The sequence below is a fragment of the Lissotriton helveticus genome, chromosome 1_1 (assembly GCF_964261635.1).
Source record: "Lissotriton helveticus chromosome 1_1, aLisHel1.1, whole genome shotgun sequence".
Lineage (NCBI taxonomy): Eukaryota > Metazoa > Chordata > Amphibia > Caudata > Salamandridae > Lissotriton > Lissotriton helveticus.
The window spans coordinates 1154978918-1155000952 of record NC_136057.1 but is presented as its reverse complement, the minus strand read 5'-3'; the positions used below and the strand labels follow the sequence as shown (position 1 = coordinate 1155000952).

General features: G+C 55.4%; 1 protein-coding gene across 1 annotated transcript in view; it reads left to right on the top strand.

The window, feature by feature from the left end:
* The window catches only part of SLC26A5 (solute carrier family 26 member 5), a 395647-nt gene that overhangs the window by 180535 nt on the left and 193077 nt on the right, over nucleotides 1-22035 (top strand). Inside the window, exon 7 of the mRNA XM_078679017.1 lies at nucleotides 9886-10038. Within this exon, the coding sequence (XP_078535143.1) occupies nucleotides 9886-10038 (153 nt within the window). The remainder of the gene's footprint in view (nucleotides 1-9885; nucleotides 10039-22035) is intronic.

The window sequence follows — 22035 nt, the reverse complement described above, 5'->3', positions numbered from 1 at the left end:
AGAAACCAATTCATTAACAATAGGGGCAAACCACTTAACCTCTTCCATGCTCATGGCGGCTCCCGGCTGTCATGAGTCACGGTGGGCATGTGACGTGCGCGGCCGGGAGCCGTCATGACCACGCCCGCGATCGGAATGTTCAGCACTGCGGCGGAATTCGCGCCGCAGTGATGAGGTTAATCTCCCCGTGTTTACCAAAAATTAATATGTTCTTATGTATTGTAACCTGTGCTCATGTAAAACGCTCCAATACCTTAGGTCAAGTTTGCGCTATATGATACTGCAAAAAATAAAACTGCAATAGCGGTGACCAAACGTTCATCAGACTTATCCAACGGGTCTCTTACTTTTAATGAAATCTGTTCCAGTGAGGCATCTCTACTCATTGCTTCCAGCCCTACATGCACATTCAACTATGGTGGGTTCTCCCAGTGTTGAAGTTCCACTTACGACAAGCTGAACACCTCTTCTAAAACTAAGAAAGCTGGTAACGTCTCCAAAGCTCCAATCTCTGTGCTAAAGTTCAGCAGCTATTCTGTGTAATGCAGGACTTTCACAAGGAAGAGGTAAAGGGGCTGTTAGACCTGTCTGCATCTGGGGGTGTTCTAACCATCATGATTTATTTTTGTCCCCCTTAGCCTCCCAGTGTTTCTATTTTTATTTTTTATGTCCACCAGGATTTTTCAGTGCTGTCAGGGGGCTAGGTGTTCCTTGACTATGACGCCATTTTCCCTTCATACACTGTGAGGCCTAGTCTAGCTCCTGGAAAATCTAGGGACACTCATGAACCTAAAATGGTGTCCACCAACTGCCATAACGGACATTCCAGGAGGACAGACCCATAGACTAACACGAGGAAGGTTCCAGAAACATCTAGTGGCTTCCAGAGGTCTCAGGCCACTCTATAAAAGGCCAGTGACCAGCAGCCATTTTGTGCAGTCTCAGGAGTGACCAGTGAGGAGAGAGGTGACTTGTGGAGGAGGATTGCGCACCAGTGGTGACCAGATCGACCTGTGGGCCGGCTGTCGCGTTATTGGGAAGTGCCCCCTTTCAGGCTGACCAAACCCCACTGTCACGTCATCCATTAATTGTGACCAGAGACATTGTGACCAGAATTCAACTCACCGGGTCATGTGTTGAAAAGACCCTCGCAAACTGCTGTAAAGCGACCCTTGTGGGTGACCTGAACACCTGCCCTGAAGGCTGTGGGCGGAGCAGGTGGACGTCGATCCAGAGCTGTATTGTCTGGCTGAGGAGTGAGGACAGCCACATTCACCCCACTCGAGACCAGCTCTCACACGGTGGAGAAAGGCGGTGAGATCGGCTGAGGCTCCTACCTGTGTGTAGCGCCGTCATCAAGCCTGACCCACACGCGAGTGAAATGCCCAGCTGTCCCGTGTGTTGACGGGAGGAGTCGTCGTTGGAGGTGAGGCGGAGTCCGGAGCCAGGAGGAAGGACCCGGCGCGTCAGAGGAGGTGCGCCCGAGGCGGAGTCCGGAGCCAGGAGGAAGGACCCGGCGCGTCAGAGGAGGTGCGCCCGAGGCGGAGCTTCGGCCTGAGGTAACGCGGAAGGAGGCAGAAGCGCCGCCACGGAACCGCCAGAGGAGCGTCCCCGGCTAGAGTAAGCCCTTCCCGTTTTCCCCGCCCCGACGCCGACTTCCTCAGAGGCCCCGCCGTCAGCGCTAGGAGAGAACAACCGAGCGCGAGGACATCTCAAGCCGGATTGCCTTCAGATAAAGTAAGCGGGGGAGAAACGAGGGGAAGCGGGAGGCGGCAGAGCCGGCTGACACAGAGCATTGAAGCGGCAGTGTTGGGAAAAACTACTGAAAAACTAATGAACCGTCAGGAATAGAAACGTGAGGAACTTGGCCATCAACCCTCTCAGTATATTAGTATCCGTTAAAACCAAGCTAATAACAGGGGGAGCAGTGACAAAGGGAAACGAAGCTTGAGGTTCTTGTGCCTTGCGTAGGAGTGGTGCAAGTTGGGCCATAGGGTGCCGGTAACGAACAGAGCTCAGTCACAACAACTTCCCAGGCAGTTAATCACTCGGAGTCAGTTCTATTACAGGAGAGGAGTAGCCGTAGAATAGTCCCAAGGAAGCCTAATTAATGTACCTTGTCTCCTCTTTAACTATATAGTTGGCTGTGGGCTTTGTGAACAACGCTGCTGGGGGTAGAAGTCTGACAAGCTTGACCTGGGCCCTGAGTGCAGATGGGTAATGTACATGCCAAGATTGTGTAAAGCGAGTTTTCCCTTCTGTAACAACTAAGTGAAGAAGCATTCTGTGAAACTGATAGTAATTTACCTCAAATGTGATGTACCTTTGATTGATCTGCACTGAATTGAGAAAAGTATTGAAGTTGATGTGATATATATGAAATCTGTACTGAACTAAAAGTGTACTGCTTTTGCCTAAGAAAAGAACAAAAGAGAATTTTTATAAAAGGTACTGGTATTTTTCTAAACTGGTGTAGCGTCTTTTATTTTTAGTGGTCAGTCATTGAGTTACTGTGAGTGGGTCCTGTAAGCACTTAACCAACGCCTTGGAGTTTAGCTGTTTCCCCTACTGTGCCAGGCTACCCTATGTAGTCTAGGATACCCTAGGTCTAACATAATTGGTGTTTCAGCGGTGGGATTGCGGATTTGTGCTTACACTCACTTAGTAGTAACGCAGTGCTTACCACGGGACTACACCTGGAGTTTTCTCCCTGCGGCCCTCCTAATCTGAATTTTGTTTTTCTAAATTTACTCCTGGTGGTGGGTGGAGGTGACCCTCAGAGTTTCCTATCCTTGTAACTTACTTCGGGGTGGTTGTCCACACTTTTCACTGACAAGATGGAATTCGAAATGTCAGAGCTGGAGACCTATACTGTGGCACAGCTCAAGGATTTCTGTCAGGAAAGGGGAGTGTTCGTTAGGCGAGGGGCCAAAAGAGAAGAGCTCCGTACTAGTCTGCGAGCCTGGGTGGAAGCGCACACGGAGGGAACGGTAGAGGAGGAGGAATCGGACAGAGGTACTGTCATTGATAGGACTGCGGAATGTCCCCCGGGGGTGGGTGAGATGTCAATCAGCCCCAAGGCAACCTCAAGGGAGGGCAGCAGTGTGTCATCGAGAGGGTTGTCAGAAACCGAGTTAGCTGACAGGAGAGAGGAAAGACTGTTAAGGTGGGAAATAGCAAAAATGGAGTTGGAAGAAAGGAGGGAGGGGAGGAGGTTGGAACATGAGTCCAAGCTGGAGATGGAAAGGAAGAGGTTGGAACACGAGTTCAAGCTACGAGAACTCGAATTCCAGGCCCCTAACATCACTCCAAATGGTGGCAGCGAAACCAAGGTGAACACCAGAGAACCCAGACCCTATTTACCCAAGGATGTCATGGCTAGCTACGTACCAAGTGATGATATTGCAAAATGGCTAGCCGCCTATGAGGTCTCATTGAGGGCCCATGGGATCTTGGAAGCCCACTGGGGGGGTGGGTTGTATAAATACATGCCGCCTGCTGGCAGGGATACCTTGTTGGCCCTGGAGCAGCGTGAGCAAACCCACTACCCTGCTATGAAGGTGGCGCTGATGAGGAAGTTTGGGCTAACCCCTGAGAAGTATAGGCAGAAGTTCCGGGGTAGCCACAAACTAGGCACACAGAATTGGGTGGACTTTTTGGATTACGCCAGGAAGGCCTTGGAGGGTTGGGTGAAAGGCAGCGAGGTAGGGGACTATGAAGGTTTATATGACCTCATACTCAAGGAACACCTACTCGAGAAATGTTTTCCCGAACTGCGCCAGCATCTGGTGGACAGCAAGCTGACCAGCCCCAGGAAGCTTGCTGAGGAGGCGGACATCTGGGCTAGTACCCGGGTGTCATCTAAGGGGACTGGAGGGGATTCCCAGAAGTCTGGACAGGGCGCCCCCCAGAAGAAAGAGGGCGGGGATAATAAGAGGGAGTTCTCAAAAGGTCCACAAAATACTTCACAAGGAAGGGGCAGAGGATTCATCCCTAAGAGTAACCCCCCTAGCAACCCTAATCCTGGCCAAAGCCAGCAGCCAAGGGTTGTTCATTGTTTCGAGTGTGGTGGTGTGGGACACTATAAAGGAGATGTGAGATGCCCAAAAAGACCACCCCCTCCCACTGGAGGAAAAGCCCCGGGAATAACTAGTGTAGTGCTCGGGGAGGAGATGCCTTTGGGTAACGGAGGGGAGCGGGCGGGTGTCACTTTAGTGTCCCTGGGTGATAAGGAGATGGTGCCAAAGACCCAACTGCCCTCTAATACTACCAAGTATGAGCAGTGGGTCACCATCAACGGCCGTAGAGGGGAGGCTCTGAGAGACACAGGAGCCAGTATGACTATGGTAAGGAGTCAACTGGTGTCTCCAGAGCAGGTCATCCCAGATGTACTCCATCCCGCCGTGATGGCTGACGGCAGATTGGGCCACTATCCTGTGGCCGAGGTTCCCTTTGAGTGGGGAGGGGTTGCAGGCCCACTTCGAGTTGCCGTAAGCCCTGCCGTGCCTGTTGACTGCCTGTTAGGAAATGATATGGAGCACAATGCTTGGAGGAGGGTGGAGTACCAGACTCATTCTGAGATGTTGGGACCCCCTGACTGGGCCTGTGTCAGCACAAGGTCCGCGACTACCCGAAGGGGGAGTTCACTTACGCTGGAGCCTGGAACAATGGCCCAGCCGGCTGCCAGAGAAGAGAAGGACAGGAGGCCGGAGGACCCTGCCTCGGCATCTCCACCTCGTGAGACAGACAGGCCACCTGCGGAGGTGGATCTGGAGTCCACAGGGGAGAATGTTGCTTCCTTGGAGAACCTACCCATCCCTACTGAATGGCATGTGGAGGGAGGTCCTTCCCGGGAAGAGTTCTGCAAAGCTCAGAAGGAGTGTCCTACTCTTGAGGGGCTGCGGCAACAGGCCAAAGCCCAGGCAGCAGGGAACATTGTAGGGAGCTACCAGATTTACTGGGAGGATGGACTCCTCTACAGTGAGCCCAAGGCACCTGGACATGGTTCATCCAGGGCCTTGGTGGTCCCTCAATGCTTTAGAGCCTTTCTTTTGGAACTGGCTCATGAGATACCATTGGCAGGACACCTAGGACAGGACAAGACCTTTGCCCGGCTTGTCCCCCACTTTTACTGGCCTCGGATGAGAGTGGCGTCCGATACATATTGTCGGACGTGTGTGTCTTGCCAAGCCAGTGGGAAAACAGGGGTGAAGCTAAAAGCTCCCCTGGAACCACTACCTGTCGTTAGCACCCCCTTTGAGAGGGTGGGCATCGACATTGTAGGGCCATTGGATCCACCAACTTCAGCTGGTCACCGGTTCATCCTGGTTTTAGTGGATCATGCCACACGGTACCCAGAGGCAATACCTCTGAGGACCATCACTGCACCCGCAGTGGCAAGGGCCCTGATGGGGATCTTCACCCGAGTGGGTTTCCCCAAGGAGGTTGTGTCCGACAGGGGGACTAACTTCCTTTCAGCATATATGCGGGCTATGTGGAAGGAGTGCGGTGTTACCTATCGGTTTACCACCCCTTACCACCCACAAACCAATGGTCTTGTGGAAAGGTTTAATAAAACCTTGAAAGGCATGATAAGAAGTCTGCCTGAGAGCCTGCGGAGGAAATGGGACGTCCTCCTACCCTGTCTCTTGTTTTCCTACAGGGAAGTGCCACAGAAGGGAGTGGGCTTCAGCCCCTTCGAACTTTTGTACGGGCACCCTGTACGGGGTCCTCTCAGCCTGGTGAAGGATGGATGGGAAAAGACTCCCAGGAAGCTTCCCCAGGACGTGGTGAGCTACATGCTGGCCTTCCGGAGCCAAATGGCCAAGTTGTGGAAGCAAGCTTCTGACAACTTGGAAGCCAGCCAAGCAGTTATGAAGGAGTGGTATGACCACAATGCTCACCCAGTGGAACTGGAGCCTGGAAAAAAAGTGTGGGTGATGGAACCTGGAGAGCTAAATGCCCTCCAGGATCGTTGGACAGGCCCCTTTGAGGTATTGGAGAAAAAGGGTAAAGCCACTTACTTGGTGGATCTTAAGACCCCGAGACAGCCCCACCGGGTACTGCATGCCAATCGCCTCAAGCCACACCATGAGAGGCCCGAGGTTGTCTTAATGATGGTGACCGATGGAGCAGAGGAAGAGGAAAGTGAACCTCTCCCTGATCTTCTCTCGTCTCAAGAAAAGGATGGGTCAGTGGAGGGAGTGATTCTCTCACCATCCCGGACTCCTGAACAGCAGAGAGATTGCCGTCAGATCCTGGAGCAATTTTCTTCTCTGTTCTCCCTTGTCCCGGGTAGGACCCACCTGTGTACCCATGACGTGGACACAGGAGACAGCCCACCTGTGAAGTCTAAGATCTACCGGCTGTCGGACAAGGTGAAGGCCAGCATCAAAAGTGAAGTCGCTAAGATGCTGGAGCTAGGAGTGATTGAACCTTCTAGTAGCCCTTGGTCTAGTCCGGTGGTTTTGGTACCGAAAGCTGCCCCGCCGGGCACCACACCTGAATTGAGATTCTGTGTGGACTACCGAGGACTAAATTCAGTAACCAAGACAGATGCTCATCCCATCCCTAGGGCGGATGAACTTATTGACCGGCTGGGAGCTGCCCAATACTTAAGTACCTTTGACCTAACTTCAGGGTACTGGCAGATTTCCCTTACTGAGGGGGCGAAGGAAAGGTCAGCCTTCTCTACACCTCAGGGACACTACCAGTTCTGTGTGATGCCCTTCGGGCTCAAGAACGCCCCTGCCACTTTTCAGCGGCTGGTGAACAAGGTCCTTTCTGGTATGGAAGCTTTTTCTGCTGCTTACCTGGATGACATTGCTGTCTTCAGTAGCAGCTGGGAGGATCATTTGCAACACTTGCAAGCTGTTCTTCATGCCCTGCAACAGGCTGGCTTGACAATCAAGGCCAGCAAGTGTTAGATCGGGCAGGGGTCGGTGGTGTACCTAGGCCACTTGGTGGGCAGAGGGTCGGTGCAGCCCCTCCAGGCAAAGATTGAGGCTATCATAGCCTGGGAGCCCCCCAAGACTCAAACTGAGGTCCGAGCCTTCCTGGGCCTCACTGGATACTACCGTCGCTTTGTGAAGGGGTATGGCACCATTGTGGCACCCCTCACTGAACTTACTTCCAAGAAACAACCCCGACGGGTAGTCTGGACGGAGGCTTGCCAGCGAGCCTTCATGACCTTGAAGCAAGCATTGTGTACTGCTCCAATACTCAAGGCCCCTGATTTTGCTAGAGAATTCATTGTCCAAACAGCTGCGTCAGAACATGGCATTGGGGCAGTGTTATCGCAGCTAAATGATGAGGGCTTGGATCAACCCGTGGTTTTCCTGTCTAGGAGACTACTCCCCAGGGAACGGAGGTGGAGTACCATTGAGCGAGAAGCCTTTGCGGTGGTCTGGGCTCTGAAGAAGTTGCGGCCATACTTGTTTGGTTCGCACTTCCTGGTTCAGACTGACCACCGGCCCCTTCGTTGGCTGATGCAAATGAAGGGGGAGAACCCCAAGTTGTTAAGGTGGTCCATCTCCCTACAGGGAATGGACTTTCGGGTGGAACATCGGCCTGGATTGGACCATGCCAACGCAGACGGTCTATCCCGGTATTTCCCCCTTAGTGATGAGAACTCCCAAGGGATTGGGTAGCTCTCCCCACTTTCAGCTGGGGGGGACGCGTGTTAGACCTGTCTGCATCTGGGGGTGTTCTAACCATCATGATTTATTTTTGTCCCCCTTAGCCTCCCAGTGTTTCTATTTTTATTTTTTATGTCCACCAGGATTTTTCAGTGCTGTCAGGGGGCTAGGTGTTCCTTGACTATGACGCCATTTTCCCTTCATACACTGTGAGGCCTAGTCTAGCTCCTGGAAAATCTAGGGACACTCATGAACCTAAAATGGTGTCCACCAACTGCCATAACGGACATTCCAGGAGGACAGACCCATAGACTATAACGAGGAAGGTTCCAGAAACATCTAGTGGCTTCCAGAGGTCTCAGGCCACTCTATAAAAGGCCAGTGACCAGCAGCCATTTTGTGCAGTCTCAGGAGTGACCAGTGAGGAGAGAGGCGACTTGTGGAGGAGGATTGCGCACCAGTGGTGACCAGATCGACCTGTGGGCCGGCTGTCGCGTTATTGGGAAGTGCCCCCTTTCAGGCTGACCAAACCCCACTGTCACGTCATCCATTAATTGTGACCAGAGACATTGTGACCAGAATTCAAATCACCGGGTCATGTGTTGAAAAGACCCTCGCAAACTGCTGTAAAGCGACCCTTGTGGGTGACCTGAACACCTGCCCTGAAGGCTGTGGGCGGAGCAGGTGGACGTCGATCCAGAGCTGTATTGTCTGGCTGAGGAGTGAGGACAGCCACATTCACCCCACTCGAGACCAGCTCTCACACGGTGGAGAAAGGCGGTGAGATCGGCTGAGGCTCCTACCTGTGTGTAGCGCCGTCATCAAGCCTGACCCACACGCGAGTGAAATGCCCAGCTGTCCCGTGTGTTGACGGGAGGAGTCGTCGTTGGAGGTGAGGCGGAGTCCGGAGCCAGGAGGAAGGACCCGGCGCGTCAGAGGAGGTGCGCCCGAGGCGGAGCTTCGGCCTGAGGTAACGCGGAAGGAGGCAGAAGCGCCGCCACGGAACCGCCAGAGGAGCGTCCCCGGCTAGAGTAAGCCCTTCCCGTTTTCCCCGCCCCGACGCCGACTTCCTCAGAGGCCCCGCCGTCAGCGCTAGGAGAGAACAACCGAGCGCGAGGACATCTCAAGCCGGATTGCCTTCAGATAAAGTAAGCGGGGGAGAAACGAGGGGAAGCGGGAGGCGGCAGAGCCGGCTGACACAGAGCATTGAAGCGGCAGTGTTGGGAAAAACTACTGAAAAACTAATGAACCGTCAGGAATAGAAACGTGAGGAACTTGGCCATCAACCCTCTCAGTATATTAGTATCCGTTAAAACCAAGCTAATAACAGGGGGAGCAGTGACAAAGGGAAACGAAGCTTGAGGTTCTTGTGCCTTGCGTAGGAGTGGTGCAAGTTGGGCCATAGGGTGCCGGTAACGAACAGAGCTCAGTCACAACAACTTCCCAGGCAGTTAATCACTCGGAGTCAGTTCTATTACAGGAGAGGAGTAGCCGTAGAATAGTCCCAAGGAAGCCTAATTAATGTACCTTGTCTCCTCTTTAACTATATAGTTGGCTGTGGGCTTTGTGAACAACGCTGCTGGGGGTAGAAGTCTGACAAGCTTCACCTGGGCCCTGAGTGCAGATGGGTAATGTACATGCCAAGATTGTGTAAAGTGAGTTTTCCCTTCTGTAACAACTAAATGAAGAAGCATTCTGTGAAACTGATAGTAATTTACCTCAAATGTGATGTACCTTTGATTGATCTGCACTGAATTGAGAAAAGTATTGAAGTTGATGTGATATATATGAAATCTGTACTGAACTAAAAGTGTACTGCTTTTGCCTAAGAAAAGAACAAAAGAGAATTTTTATAAAAGGTACTGGTATTTTTCTAAACTGGTGTAGCGTCTTTTATTTTTAGTGGTCAGTCATTGAGTTACTGTGAGTGGGTCCTGTAAGCACTTAACCAACGCCTTGGAGTTTAGCTGTTTCCCCTACTGTGCCAGGCTACCCTATGTAGTCTAGGATACCCTAGGTCTAACAGGGGCATTCAAGGGTTTTTAAATAGAAAGGTCTACTAATGCCTGCTCTGATCTTCCTCAGCAGCTGTTTCTTATTGTTCTCTCATATATTTTCCAATACTTTAAATCAGAAATAGTATCAAAATATGAAATTCTGTTCACCTTGAGAGAACGCTATTGTCAAACAAATGCTGTTTGAAAGGATCAATGATTGCAAATTGATCTGTTTCATTTCTATGTTACAGAGTATAATTGCAGTACTTTCAAATATCATGACAACCAACGTCGCGGCACTCATCGTTGGCCTGATATGTGTGGTCTTGCTACTGGCCGCTAAGGAGATTAATCAACGATTCAAAAGCAAATTGCCGGTTCCCATCCCTATGGAGATCATAGTGGTAAGTATTGTGTTAGTTATGCTGTTGAAGATAATGTGTGGTGGGCCCAGAGTGGTGGGCTGTGGCCTACACTTTAGGCACACAATGGTGTGCACAGGCACTGTATTACTTTTGTCACTTTTAAAGGTTTGCTAAGTAATAAATGAAAGAACAAATTTTACCTTGGCCTTGTGATGTGGATTCCTCCATTTCTTCTTAGGTTTTTGTTCCAGGATCCGGTGGAGACATTTCCGCCTGCACTTTATGAATATTTTCTTAAAGCACCTTGGGCATAATGCAAAGATATAGTTCGTAATGTTTTCAATAAACTTTTTGTGCGCTAGATATTCAGTGTAAATTGAGAACAGAGAGGTAATGAACCATGTCCACGAATTTGAACAATTTTGGGAGCGAAGCATTTAATTTGAAGTAAAAGAGACCTCCGTTTTAAAATGTGTACTGTACTGAAAATGTTTTATCCTGTCAAGGCTCCAATGACTAATGCTGCCTTCAGACACAGGTGCATAGGTTTTAGCACTGCTCGTTATACAACGAACAAGAACGTATAGCATCATGCTAGCTCAATTTCGCATGGAAGTTTTTTGGCACTGTTGTTCAAAGTTGTCAAGATGTTCAGATCCCCCATAGGCACTTGTGTGCAAAGGAAACACAGACGAATGCCCATTTCACACCACATCCGTTCCCTGCCTAATATTATATCGCTTTACATCCCCTACGGCCCACTTTTCCAAATCCTTCTGTTTTTAGGTCTCGCCTGTCAATGCGCATGCGCATTGAGCAGAGCGAGACTATAGGGGCTTAAACAGAGCTTACCTAGACTGGCGATTTGATGAAGTGCATGTGCACTTTTAACACAATGCGCAAGCGCAATTAGTTAAAATGCGCGTGCACAGCATCAAATCGTCAGCTTGGTGCCGCCAGCAGCTCTTCCCGCTCCGCCCCCTGCTGCATCAAAGGCTTTGCGCTCTGCCTCAGCCCAGCCATTCTCCTCCCCTAATTACCCCCTGCTGCATCAAAGGCTTTTTCACGGCCGGCCGGCCGTGCTTTCAGTTTCACGGCCGGCCGGCCATGTCTCCTTTTCTTTTTTTTTTTTCATTAATTGAATGCGCTCACAGCTGCAAAGGTCTGCGCCCTCCGTCACTGGTAATCTCTTGCCCACAACGAATGGATAACCAACATGTATAAAACCTCCTCATGAGTGCTGCAAAGCCCACGGCCCCTCTCCCCTCCGACAAACTTTAAGAAATCCAGGAATGCTGCTGATTTCATCTGTCGTTAAGAGCCCGCAGCGTCTCAGAACCAGCTTGCTTTTTTTTTAGTCATGCCATAAGTATGCGCTATATCCACATCCACATCCACCACCACATCCACATCCACCACCACTTCCACCACCACATCCACCGCATCCACCACCACCACACCCACCACCACTACATCCACCACCCCATCCACCACCACCACCGCATCCACCACCACCACCGCATCCACCATCACCACCACATCCACCACCACCACATCCACCGCATCCACCACCACCACATCCACCGCATCCACTACCACATCCACCACCACATCCACCATCACCACCACATCCACCACCACATCCACCATCACCTCCACATCCACCATGACAACCACCACCACATCCACCACATGCACCACCACCGCATCCACCACATGCACCACCACCGCATCCACCACCGCATCCACCACCGCATCCACCACCGCATCCACCACCACATCCACCACCACCACATACACCACCACATCCACCACCACATCCACCACCACATCCACCATCACATCCAACACATCCACCACCGCATCCACCAACACCGCATCCACCACCACCACATCCTCCGTATCCACCACCACCGCATCCACCACCACATCCACCACCACATCCACCATCACCTCCACATCCACCATGACATCCACCGCCACATCCACCACCACATCCACCACCACCACATCCACCACATGCACCACCACCGCATCCACCACCACATCCACCACACCCACCACCACCACATCCACCAACGCATCCACAACCACCACATCCACCACATCCACATCCACCACATCCACCACCACATCCACATCCACCACCACTTCCACCACCACATCCACCACCACCACATCCACCACCACCGAATCCACCACCACATCCACCACCACATCCACCGCCACATCCACCGCCACATCCACCACACCCACCCCCGCCACATCCACCACACCCACCCCCGCCACATCCACCACACCCACCACCACCACATCCACCACACCCACCACCACTACATCCACCACCCCATCCACCACCACCACCCCATCCACCACCACCACGCATCCACCACCACCACCGCATCCACCACCACCACATCCACTGCATCCACCACCACCACATCCACCGCATCCACCAGCCCATCCACCACCATCACCACCACATCCACCACCACATCCATCACCTCCACATCCACCATGACATCCACCGCCGCCACATCCACCACCACCACATCCACCGCATCCACCACTGCATCCACCACCGCATCCACCATCGCATCCACCACCACATCCACCACCACATCCACCGCATCCACCACCACCACATCCACCACCACATCCACCACATCCACCACCACATCCAACACATCCACCACCACTTCCACCACCACCGCATCCACCACCACCACCGCATCCACCACCACCACCACATCCACCGCATCCACCACCACCACATCCACCGCATCCACCACCACATCCACCATCACCTCCACATCCACCATGACATCCACTGCCACATCCACCACCACATCCACCACCACATCCACCACCACATCCACCACCACCTCCACATCCACCTCCACATCCACCACCACATCCACCACATGCACCACCACCACATGCACCACCGCATGCACCACCACATCCACCGCCACATCCACCGCCACATCCACCACCACATCCACCGCCAAATCCACCACCACATCCACCGCCACATCCACCACCACATCCACCACACCCACCACCACCACACCCACCACCACCACATCCACCACACCCACAACCACTACATCCACCACCACCACCCCATCCACCACCACCACCCCATCCACCACCACCACCGCATCCACCACCGCATCCACCATCACCACATCCACCACATCCACCATCACCACCACATCCACCACCACATCCACCACCACCACATCCACCACATGCACCACCGCATCCACCACCACATCCACCACCACATCCACCACCACATCCACCACACCCACCACCACCACACCCACCACCACCACATCCACCACCACCACATCCACCACCACATCCACCACCACATCCACCACCACATCCACCACCACATCCACCGCCACATCCACCACACCCACCACCACCACACCCACCACCACTACATCCACCACCCCATCCACCACCACCCCATCCACCAACACCACCACCACCCCATCCACCACCGCATCCACCACCACCACATCCACCGCATCCACCACCACCACATCCACCGCATCCACCACCTCCACATCCACCATGACAACCACCACCACATCCACCATCACCGCATCCACCACATGCATCACCACCGCATCCACCACATGCACCACCACCGCATCCACCACCGCATCCACCACCGCATCCACCACCGCATCCACCACTACATGCACCACCACATCCACCACCACATCCACCACCACCACATACACCACCACATCCACCACCACCACATCCACCACATCCACCACCACATCCACCACATTCACCACCACATCCACCACCACATCCAACACATCCACCACCGCATCCACCACCACCACATCCACCGTATCCACCACCACCGCATCCACCACCACCACATCCACCATCACCTCCACATCCACCATGACATCTACCGCCACATCCACCACCACATCCACCACCACCACATGCACCACCACCGCATCCACCACCACATCCACCACACCCACCACCACCACATCCACCAACGCATCCACAACCACCACATCCACCACCACATCCACCACATCCACCACATCCACCACCACATCCACATCCACCACCACTTCCACCACCACTCCACCACCACCACATCCACCACCACCGAATCCACCACCACATCCACCACCACATCCACCGCCACATCCACCACACCCACCACCGCCACATCCACCACACCCACCACCACCACATCCACCACATCCACCATACCCATCACCACTACATCCACCACCCCATCCACCACCCCATCCATCCCGCAGCGTCTCAGAACCAGCTTGCTTTTTTTTTTATCATGCCATAAGTATGCGCTATATCCACATCCACCACCACATCCACATCCACCACCACTTCCACCACCACATCCACCGCATCCACCACCACCACACCCACCACCACTACATCCACCACCCCATCCACCACCACCACCGCATCCACCACCACATCCACCATCACCACCGCATCCACCACCACCACATCCACCGCATCCACCACCACCACCACCACATCCACCGCATCCACTACCACATCCACATCCACCATCACCACCACATCCACCACCACATCCACCATCACCTCCACATCCACCATGACAACCACCACCACATCCACCACATGCACCACCACCGCATCCACCACATGCACCACCACCGCATCCACCACCGCATCCACCACCACACCCACCACCGCCACATCCACCACACCCACCACCACCACATCCACCACATCCACCACACCCACCACCACTACATCCACCACCCCATCCACCACCACCACCACCCCATCCACCACCACCACCACGCATCCACCACCACCACCGCATCCACCACCACCACATCCACTGCATCCACCACCACCACATCCACCGCATCCACCAGCACATCCACCACCATCACCACCACATCCACCACCACATCCATCACCTCCACATCCACCATGACATCCACCGCCGCCAAATCCACCACCACCACATCCACCGCATCCACCACTGCATCCACCACTGCATCCACCACTGCATCCACCACCGCATCCACCACCACATCCACCACCACATCCACCGCATCCACATCCACCACATCCACCACATCCACCACCACATCCACCACATCCACCACCACATCCAACACATCCACCACCACTTCCACCACCACCGCATCCACCACCGCATCCACCACCACATCCACCGCATCCACCACCACCACATCCACCGCATCCACCACCACATCCACCATCACCTCCACATCCACCATGACATCCACCGCCACATCCACCACCACATCCACCACCACATCCACCAGCACATCCACCACCACCTCCGCATCCACCACCACTACATCCACCACCCCATCCACCACCACCACCACCCCATCCACCACCACGCATCCACCACCACCACCGCATCCACCACCACCACATCCACTGCATCCACCACCACCACATCCACCGCATCCACCAGCACATCCACCACCATCACCACCACATCCACCACCACATCCATCACCTCCACATCCACCATGACATCCACCGCCGCCACATCCACCACCACCACATCCACCGCATCCACCACTGCATCCACCACCGCATCCACCACCACATCCACCACCACATCCAACACATCCACCACCACTTCCACCACCACCGCATCCACCACCACCACCGCATCCACCACCACCACATCCACCGCATCCACCACCACCACATCTACCGCATCCACCACCACATCCACCATCACCTCCACATCCACCATGACATCCACCGCCACATCCACCACCACATCCACCACCACATCCACCACCACATCCACCACCACCTCCACATCCACCACCACATCCACCACCACATCCACCACCACATCCACCACATGCACCACCACCGCATGCACCACCGCATGCACCACCACATCCACAGCCACATCCACCGCCACATCCACCGCCACATCCACCGCCACATCCACCGCCACATCCACGACCACATCCACCACACCCACCACCACCACACCCACCACATCCACCACACCCACCACCACTACATCCACCACCACCACCCCATCCACCACCCCATCCACCACCACCACCCCATCCACCACCACCACCGCATCCACCGCCGCATCCACCATCACCACATCCACCGCATCCACCACCACCACATCCACCACCACCACATCCACCATCACCACCACATCCACTACCACATCCACCACCACATCCACCATCACCTCCACATCCACCATCACCTCCACATCCACCGCCACATCCACCACCACATCCACCACCACATCCACCACCACCACATCCACCACATGCACCACCGCATCCACCACCACATCCACCACCACATCCACCACCACATCCACCACACCCACCACCACCACACCCACCACCACCACATCCACCACCACCACCACATCCACCACCACATCCACCACCACATCCACCACCACATCCACCGCCACATCCACCACCACCACATCCACCACACCCACCACCACTACATCCACCACCCCATCCACCACCACCACCACCACCGCATCCACCACCACCACATCCACCGCATCCACCACCACCACATCCACCGCATCCACCACCTCCACATCCACCATGACAACCACCACCACATCCACCACATGCACCATCACCGCATCCACCACATGCACCGCCACCGCATCCACCACATGCACCACCACCGCATCCACCACGCATCCACCACGCATCCACCACCGCATCCACCATTACATCCACCACCACATCCACCACCACCACATACACCACCACATCCACCACCACCACATCCACCACATCCACCACATCCACCACCACATCCAACACATCCACCACCGCATCCACCACCACCGCATCCACCGTATCCACCACCACCGCATCCACCACCACATCCACCATCACCTCCACCATGACATCCACCTCCACATCCACCACCACATCCACCACCACCAACACATCCACCATATGCACCACCACCGCATCCACCACCACATCCACCACACCCTCCACCACCACATCCACCAACGCATCCACAACCACCACATCCACCACATCCACCACATCTACCACATCCACCACCACATCCACATCCACCACCACTTCCACCACCACTCCACCACCACCACATCCACCACCACCGAATCCACCACCACATCCACCACCACATCCACCACCACATCCACATCCACCGCCACATCCACCGCCACATCCACCGCCACATCCACCACACCCACCACCGCCACATCCACCACACCCACCACCGCCACATCCACCACACCCACCACCACCACATCCACCACACCCATCACCACTACATCCACCACCCCATCCACCACCACCACCACCCCATCCACCACCACGCATCCACCACCGCATCCACCACCACCACCGCATCCACCACCACCACATCCACCGCATCCACCACCACCACATCCACCGCATCCACCAGCACATCCACCACCATCACCACCACATCCACCACCACATCCATCACCTCCACATCCACCATGACATCCACCGCCGCCACATCCACCACCACCACATCCACCGCATCCACCACCGCATCCACCACCTCATCCACCACCACATCCACCGCATCCACCACCACCACATCCACCACATCCACCACCACATCCACCACCCCATCCAACACATCCACCACCACTTCCACCACCACTGCATCCACCACCGCATCCACCACCACCACATCCACTGCATCCACCATCACCTCCACATCCACCATGACAACCACCACCACATCCACCACATGCACCACCACCGCATCCACCACATGCACCACCACCGCATCCACCACCGCATCCACCACCGCATCCACCACCGCATCCACCACCACATCCACCACCACCACATACACCACCACATACACCACCACATCCACCACCACATCCACCATCACATCCAACACATCCACCACCGCATCCACCAACACCGCATCCACCACCACCACATCCTCCGTATCCACCACCACCGCATCCACCACCACATCCACCACCACATCCACCATCACCTCCACATCCACCATGACATCCACCGCCACATCCACCACCACATCCACCACCACCACATCCACCACATGCACCACCACCGCATCCACCACCACATCCACCACACCCACCACCACCACATCCACCAACGCATCCACAACCACCACATCCACCACATCCACATCCACCACATCCACCACCACATCCACATCCACCACCACTTCCACCACCACATCCACCACCACCACATCCACCACCACCGAATCCACCACCACATCCACCACCACATCCACCACCACATCCACCGCCACATCTACCACACCAACCCCCGCCACATCCACCACACCCACCCCCGCCACATCCACCACACCCACCACCACCACATCCACCACACCCACCACCACTACATCCACCACCCCATCCACCACCACCACCACCCCATCCACCACCACCACGCATCCACCACCACCACCGCATCCACCACCACCACATCCACTGCATCCACCACCACCACATCCACCGCATCCACCAGCCCATCCACCACCATCACCACCACATCCACCACCACATCCATCACCTCCACATCCACCATGACATCCACCGGCGCCACATCCACCACCACCACATCCACCGCATCCACCACTGCATCCACCACCGCATCCACCATCGCATCCACCACCACATCCACCACCACATCCACCGCATCCACCACCACCACATCCACCACCACATCCACCACATCCACCACCACATCCAACACATCCACCACCACTTCCACCACCACCGCATCCACCACCACCACCGCATCCACCACCACCACCACATCCACCGCATCCACCACCACCACATCCACCGCATCCACCACCACATCCACCATCACCTCCACATCCACCATGACATCCACTGCCACATCCACCACCACATCCACCACCACATCCACCACCACATCCACCACCACCTCCACATCCACCACCACATCCACCACCACATCCACCACATGCACCACCACCACATGCACCACCGCATGCACCACCACATCCACCGCCACATCCACCGCCACATCCACCACCACATCCACCGCCAAATCCACCACCACATCCACCGCCACATCCACCACCACATCCACCACACCCACCACCACCACACCCACCACCACCACATCCACCACACCCACAACCACTACATCCACCACCACCACCCCATCCACCACCACCACCCCATCCACCACCACCACCGCATCCACCATCACCACATCCACCACATCCACCATCACCACCACATCCACCACCACATCCACCACCACCACATCCACCACATGCACCACCGCATCCACCACCACATCCACCACCATATGCACCACCACATCCACCACACCCACCACCACCACACCCACCACCACCACATCCTCCACCACCACATCCACCACCACATCCACCACCACATCCACCACCACATCCATCACATCCACCGCCACATCCACCAAACCCACCACCACCACACCCACCACCACTACATCCACCACCCCATCCACCACCACCCCATCCACCAACACCACCACCACCCCATCCACCACCGCATCCACCACCACCACATCCACCGCATCCACCACCACCACATCCACCGCATCCACCACCTCCACATCCACCATGACAACCACCACCACATCCACCACATGCACCATCACCGCATCCACCACATGCACCACCACCGCATCCACCACATGCACCACCACCGCATCCACCACCGCATCCACCACCGCATCCACCACCGCATCCACCACTACATGCACCACCACATCCACCACCACCTCCACATCCACCACCACATCCACCACCACATCCACCACATGCACCACCACCACATGCACCACCGCATGCACCACCACATCCACCGCCACATCCACCGCCACATCCACCACCACATCCACCGCCAAATCCACCACCACATCCACCGCCACATCCACCACCACATCCACCACACCCACCACCACCACACCCACCACCACCACATCCACCACACCCACAACCACTACATCCACCACCACCACCCCATCCACCACCACCACCCCATCCACCACCACCACCGCATCCACCACCGCATCCACCATCACCACATCCACCACATCCACCATCACCACCACATCCACCACCACATCCACCACCACCACATCCACCACATGCACCACCGCATCCACCACCACATCCACCACCATATGCACCACCACATCCACCACACCCACCACCACCACACCCACCACCACCACATCCTCCACCACCACATCCACCACCACATCCACCACCACATCCACCACCACATCCATCACATCCACCGCCACATCCACCACACCCACCACCACCACACCCACCACCACTACATCCACCACCCCATCCACCACCACCCCATCCACCAACACCACCACCACCCCATCCACCACCGCATCCACCACCACCACATCCACCGCATCCACCACCACCACATCCACCGCATCCACCACCTCCACATCCACCATGACAACCACCACCACATCCACCACATGCACCATCACCGCATCCACCACATGCACCACCACCGCATCCACCACATGCACCACCACCGCATCCACCACCGCATCCACCACCGCATCCACCACCGCATCCACCACTACATGCACCACCACACCCACCACCACATCCACCACCACCACATACACCACCACATCCACCACCACCACATCCACCACATCCACCACCACATCCACCACATTCACCACCACATCCACCACCACATCCAACACATCCACCACCGCATCCACCACCACCACATCCACCGTATCCACCACCACCGCATCCACCACCACCACATCCACCATCACCTCCACATCCACCATGACATCTACCGCCACATCCACCACCACATCCACCACCACCAAATCCACCACATGCACCACCACCGCATCCACCACCACATCCACCACACCCACCACCACCACATCCACCAACGCATCCACAACCACCACATCCACCACCACATCCACCACATCCACCACATCCACCACCACATCCACATCCACCACCACTTCCACCACCACTCCACCACCACCACATCCACCACCACCGAATCCACCACCACATCCACCACCACATCCACCGCCACATCCACCACACCCACCACCGCCACATCCACCACACCCTCCACCACCACATCCACCACATCCACCATACCCATCACCACTACATCCACCACCCCATCCACCACCCCATCCATCCCGCAGCGTCTCAGAACCAGCTTGCTTTTTTTTAGTCATGCCATAAGTATGCGCTATATCCACATCCACCACCACATCCACATCCACCACCACTTCCACCACCACATCCACCGCATCCACCACCACCACACCCACCACCACTACATCCACCACCCCATCCACCACCACCACCGCATCCACCACCACATCCACCATCACCACCGCATCCACCACCACCACATCCACCGCATCCACCACCACCACCACCACATCCACCGCATCCACTACCACATCCACATCCACCATCACCACCACATCCACCACCACATCCACCATCACCTCCACATCCACCATGACAACCACCACCACATCCACCACATGCACCACCACCGCATCCACCACATGCACCACCACCGCATCCACCACCGCATCCACCACCACACCCACCACCGCCACATCCACCACACCCACCACCACCACATCCACCACATCCACCACACCCACCACCACTACATCCACCACCCCATCCACCACCACCACCACCCCATCCACCACCACCACCACGCATCCACCACCACCACCGCATCCACCACCACCACATCCACTGCATCCACCACCACCACATCCACCGCATCCACCAGCACATCCACCACCATCACCACCACATCCACCACCACATCCATCACCTCCACATCCACCATGACATCCACCGCCGCCAAATCCACCACCACCACATCCACCGCATCCACCACTGCATCCA